At 31.0% G+C, this 5683-nt stretch overlaps 1 protein-coding gene across 4 annotated transcripts in view; it reads left to right on the forward strand.

The window, feature by feature from the left end:
* LOC106878600 (uncharacterized protein C3orf18) overlaps positions 1-4784 on the forward strand; it is a 37701-nt gene extending 32917 nt beyond the window's left edge. For all 4 annotated transcript variants that reach the window (XR_001410518.2, XM_014927860.2, XM_014927859.2 and 1 more), the window contains one exon: positions 678-4784. Coding sequence is in view for 3 of the 4 variants with exons in the window: in XM_014927860.2 (XP_014783346.1) it covers positions 678-737 (60 nt within the window). In the remaining variant the exon portion in view is untranslated. The remainder of the gene's footprint in view (positions 1-677) is intronic.
* Positions 4785-5683: the final 899 nt, after the last annotated feature.

Genomic DNA, 5683 nt, shown 5'->3' on the forward strand with positions numbered 1-5683 from the left:
GTGTTGTGAGTGTTTATTGAGCGAAAACACCTAAAGCTCCACGAGGCTCCGGCAGGGGATGGTGGCAAACCCTGCTGTACTCTTTCACCACAACTCTCTCTTACTTCCTGTTTCTGTTGTGCCTGTAATTCAAAGGGCCAGCCTTGTCACACTGTGCCATGCTTAATATCCCCGAGAACTACGTTAAGGGTACACGTGACTGTGGAGTGCTCAGCCACTTGCACATTAATTTCACGAGCAGGCTGTTCTGTTGATCGGATCAACTGGAACCCTCGACGTCGTAAGCGATGGAGTGCCAACAGCAACAACAACATTATTTTTACACTCACTCAACTATTACTTTGTGTGGATAGTGTCCCTAACTAATTTGTCTCAATCATTTTTGGAAAATAACTTCACTGATGTTGTAATTAAAAAGATTGATCGTATCATCTGGTGCACTGTGGACATGTAAAGAACCTTGTATTTGAATTACTCTAAAGTTCTAAATTCATCTTCAACCTCTCCTATTTGAGTAAACTGTATTCCAATATTTTGTAAGGTTTTCAATTTCTTCAGTCAGGTTGGGGGTGTCTGAAACGACCACAATTGCACTCTCTCATCCTACCCTGACTAATTAATGATTTTAAAAAGTTCATACTTCGATAATAATTTTTTTTTTTTTTTGTTTTTTTCAGAGCCCAAGTTTCCGACATGCACCCAAGCTGAAATTTTCTACAGATCATTCTGAACTGTAAGAATATTTCCCTCTGGAAGCTTATTGTCTTACAAATCCAGAATTATCAACTTCCTTCCTCTGTTGTGTCAGCTCAAGTATTCTCCAGTATGTCTTCTGCTTTTGGCATCATTCTCCAGCACAATATTGTTGACAAAAGTTCATTCTCTGAAAAGGAAATAGAGAGAAAAAGAGGACATATAAACATGTTATAACCATTTTTGTTAACAAAAGTTAATGTTTTGTTGTTTTTTGTTATTATATTCATTTGTTAATTTTTTGTTCTGAATTTGTTTATAGAGATATCATCACCAGCACTCTTTTCTTTTTCTCTCTCTCTCTCTCTCAAAATATTTGGATAAATTTCTTCAAAACAATAAGCAAGATGTCTATATCTAGATAATTGTTTTTCTAACACCTATTTTATCAAGTTAATTTCTGTTGGATAATTCAGCATAATTCAGAATTTTGAAGGTAATGAAGCATTTCAAGGTATTTTGTTTTCCTTGTTTCATACTTGAGCTTTAATTGACAAATACAAAGATTATTATAAACCCTGTATGAATGGATCTTTGAGGGAAATCAATGTATTGCTATTCTAACTATTCTTAACAAAACTGAAGTTTCAAAAATATAATTATTCAATGTATTTTTCTCAAAAAATTTGTTTTTTAATATATTTAGATCTATCTCTGGTGTTTAAAACCCATAATGAGCTGCTGAGGTTTTCATGTAGCTGCTTGTTTCTATCTTATTTGTTATTTGACTAAGCTTCTTTTGAAAAGTCCAAAGTTGCATCCTCAAGGTTAATCAAAGAAAAGACTCAAGTTTTGTATTCAAAGACAACCAACTTGTTATATTTTACCAATATCCAACAAGAACTCTTCTCCAAGTCTTCTTGAAACTTTGTCTCCCTGTAGTATTTAGAATGTTTCTTGATAACATCTTTTAGTCCATATGTTTGCATCCCTTGCTTTTATCATGCATATCTCTAGACACTTACCATCTATACTTTTTAAACTTGCCAACAATTTCAGTTAGGATATACTTCTTTTTGATTCCCTCAATCTTATCTATTTAGTAAGTCTGAACATGAAATACATATATATATATATATATTTTTTAACTCTATAACACTTTTATACCAATAATGGTGGAATTGTTTCCAAATGACAAACCTTCCAGTTTTCTCTCTTGCAATGTTTCAGTGCTGAAGATAACCTTTTAAAATCTAGTCTTTTGTTTTTTGTGTTATTTATCCCAAGTGTATCACAAACACTTAATTTTTCTTGTTTTAAATCATCATTAAAATGCATATTTTGTTAATTAATTACTATTTTTAAGAAAATGACAGAATATTTACCAAAAATTCTAGTATGTATATTTCTCCATTTTCAATTAGAAAATGGTATTTGTTAATACAAATATTCTAGGCACTTCTGCACATGTGTCAGTGCTGTGTTGCTGTTTCAAGTGCAGTTTCCGTAACTCTTAAATTTGGGTTCTCTCTTTTGCCCACACAAAAACACATGTGAACATGTAAACACATGTATACACTTACACACTTCTACATGGTCAAGCTTATAACTCCAGTCCACCCATGACCATATTTCTAAGTGCCTAATCCAATGTTTTGCTCAATATTTGTTGCTGGTTTTTAAAATTGGAGGCAACCCCAATGTTGCTAAAAATTCTCCTTATTTCCTCTTCTAGCTTTATAATATCTGATCCTTGCTTTAAATCAATTGACCATTTTTACCTTCTCTCCTCCCTTATTACATCATGTGGCTACAGTGACCTTGCTACTTCCCACTCTCAATACTCAGTAATATTGCTGATGATCATACAATTGTTGTAATAGTTTGGGCTTGGTAACAGACCTTTACAGTTCATATAATGTTGTGACCATGATACTGGCCTCTAATTCCTATGAAATAAGAATCATACTTTGATAAATGTGACCATTCAATCAATGTTTCTTCTTTGTCTAAATATATTTCCATTATGACTCCACCATTGCATGACTTTTTTGAGTGATCTTTGACTTCAGTCTTTTAAAGAATATGAATTCTGATATCCTTTGACCCACTTCATTAACAATATTTACTCTAATTAAGACAGCTGACAGAATTATCTGTATGTCAGACAAATTTCTACCAGCTTAACATTGAAATTCCACCATGGTTGACTTTGCCTTTCATCCTTTTGGGTCAATGAAATAAGAGCCAGTTGAGCTCTGGAGTTGATATGATCAACTAGTCTCCTCTCCTCAAAATATCAGGCCTTGTGCCTAAAAATATTTACTCTCATTTCTCTAACCTTCAGACATTTGTATCATCTAAGAACTACTAACAGATGGGGGTTAAATCAAAATAATTATTTACTTCATTAGTGTTACAAAAATATGAATTAATATATAAAGTATTGTGCCCCATTTTATTCTTGAAGTGCAACATGAATAGCAGAAAATATAATGTAAATGGAAATTGGTTTAGGAGTAGCAACCTAAATATATGTGTACATAAGTGGAGTGAGGAGCTTTATTATTATTATTAGAGTAGGCATAATGGCTGAAAATGTATATCATGGAGGTTAGCTGGATGGAATGGTACACAATGTAAGATATGTGAATGAATATTTTACATTGCTATGTTAAACTTGGCTGATCATGAATAACAATCATAATGGTGGTAACAGACAATTAGCTAATGACATCAACAACTACCAATATTAAACGATTTATATATTTTAATGCGGTTGTGTAATATTGGTCACGTTTAAAAATGTTACTAAAATTATAAAATTATCATTACAGCAGCTTGTTCTTCTCTTGACAAAATTGAGATTATATTTAGTTGAATTTGAAACGAATATTTCATGTGTGTGTGTATGTGATTAAATAGATAGATGCATACACATTAAACGTAAAATAGTTATCCAAATTCCTATGGATATCTTTTCTTCTTCTTCTTCTTCTTCTTCTTCTGGTAGTCTTATATAAGAACATAATTCGCTAGAACTTCGGAAATCTTCCTTTGAATGACAGAGAAATCTCCCTTTAATCACATCCTATCAAGTGATTTGAGGAAGACTTCTCTACAGTTTCTTGCAAGTCAAGTGACAACATAAAGGCTTTCACATTGGCTCAGTGCTATTTAGTTTTTCGATATAGAAGTCAATATATTCTACATAATTTATTATCAAGATATACATCTTGGTATCTAATATGTCTTAAATGCAATTAGATTTGGAATTTTTAGTCTTGTCTTTTTTTTTTTTTAGTGAAATATCTAGTTTTTTTTAAATTAGATCTGAAGAAGACCTGTTGGTGCAAATATTTTTTCAAGTTTTAGTTGCATTCATGTGTTGTTTTCTTTTTAAATTTGTTTTCAATTAATTCTTAATTGATTAATCTGTGTATGTGCACATTTGGTAGGACATGATAACATTATGCAACTATCATTGGTGAATTTAAAAGCAAAGTTCAAGTCATTTCGGATAAGCATAAAATGTAGTACACACACAACTGTGTGGCAGAGAAGTTTACTTTACAAATATAAAAAAAAACACATCTCAAAGCTTAACTCTTTAGCATTTAATCCAGCCATATCTGGCCCAAATATTCTACTTGTTTTATGTTGAAACTGACTAGCGCCAACCTCTAACACCTATCCAACATTTGTCGTTCTAAACATAAGGTCTGAAAGCTACAAGATAATGCATGATTAATTCAAAATGATATAAATAAGTAGTGCTGAAAGATTAAAGGCTTTCAAGAACATGAGGCCCCAGGACCCAGGCCAAACTATTGAAAAACTCTGTGAATACTTTAGACAAAATGGAATGGTTGCTAAAATTTGGCATACCTTAGGATTAAATAGTTGGTCTTCTATAAAAGAGATCTTCGGTCTCAGAATTACAGATTGTTTGAAGCATAAAGTAAAAAGTCCTAATCCTTCATGAACTTTGGAAACATAATCTACCCGCAAAGCATTTTTTTTTTAAATATAAAGAAAGACGATATGTATCAGTTATATATTAAATGCTAATAAAACCAATTGAAAGAGAAGTAGCATGGCTTATATACACAGCAATTACTAGTTTGCTTTATAAATCATTAGCAATTGTTTGCAAATGTTTTACATATACATATATAAAAATATTAATGTGCATATATTCTCAGGTCAAATAATCCAGTATTACACACTTGAATATATGAATGTTTCACTCTATATGTAAAACATTACTTTCATGTAAATTTAACTAGAGAACAAAGTTGTGTTGGGTTCAAATTAAATCATTGTCTCCTGTTTGATTCATCAATGAATGAAAAGTAATTTTAGTTGATTAGTATCTGTTCTTTTCAAATGTTAGTATTGTATACTAGTCGCTTGATGACACCAATCGTTAGCTACAGTTAATTTGCTAATTTTTTCTCATTTTCTTCCTTATTAATATTCTGTTATGTATATAATATATATGTGTATATTTATATATACATGTGTATATATATATATATATATGTGTGTGTGTATATGTATATACATGTATGTATGTGTGTATATGTATATACATGTATGTATGTACATGTATATATGCATATATATATGTACGTATATGTATATACATATATGTATGTGTATGTATGTATATATGCATATATATATGTGTGTGTATATGTATATACATGTTTGTATGTGTGTATATGTATATACATGTTTGTATGTATGTATAGCCACTATACTTTTTCTATTTTCTCTCCCTGTTTATTTCTGTGTTCCTTTCTGTCAAAGAGTGTAGGCTTGAAGCATAAAAGACTTTCTCACTTCCCGAGTGTTAAACTAATACATCCGTTTGTTGTTTACACACCCGTCTTCATCTTTAGTTTTATTGTAAATTCTCATTATATATATATATATATATATATATATATATATACATATACACACACACAAATGTGTATGTATG

This window comes from Octopus bimaculoides, chromosome 4 (genome assembly GCF_001194135.2).
Source record: "Octopus bimaculoides isolate UCB-OBI-ISO-001 chromosome 4, ASM119413v2, whole genome shotgun sequence".
NCBI lineage: Eukaryota > Metazoa > Mollusca > Cephalopoda > Octopoda > Octopodidae > Octopus > Octopus bimaculoides.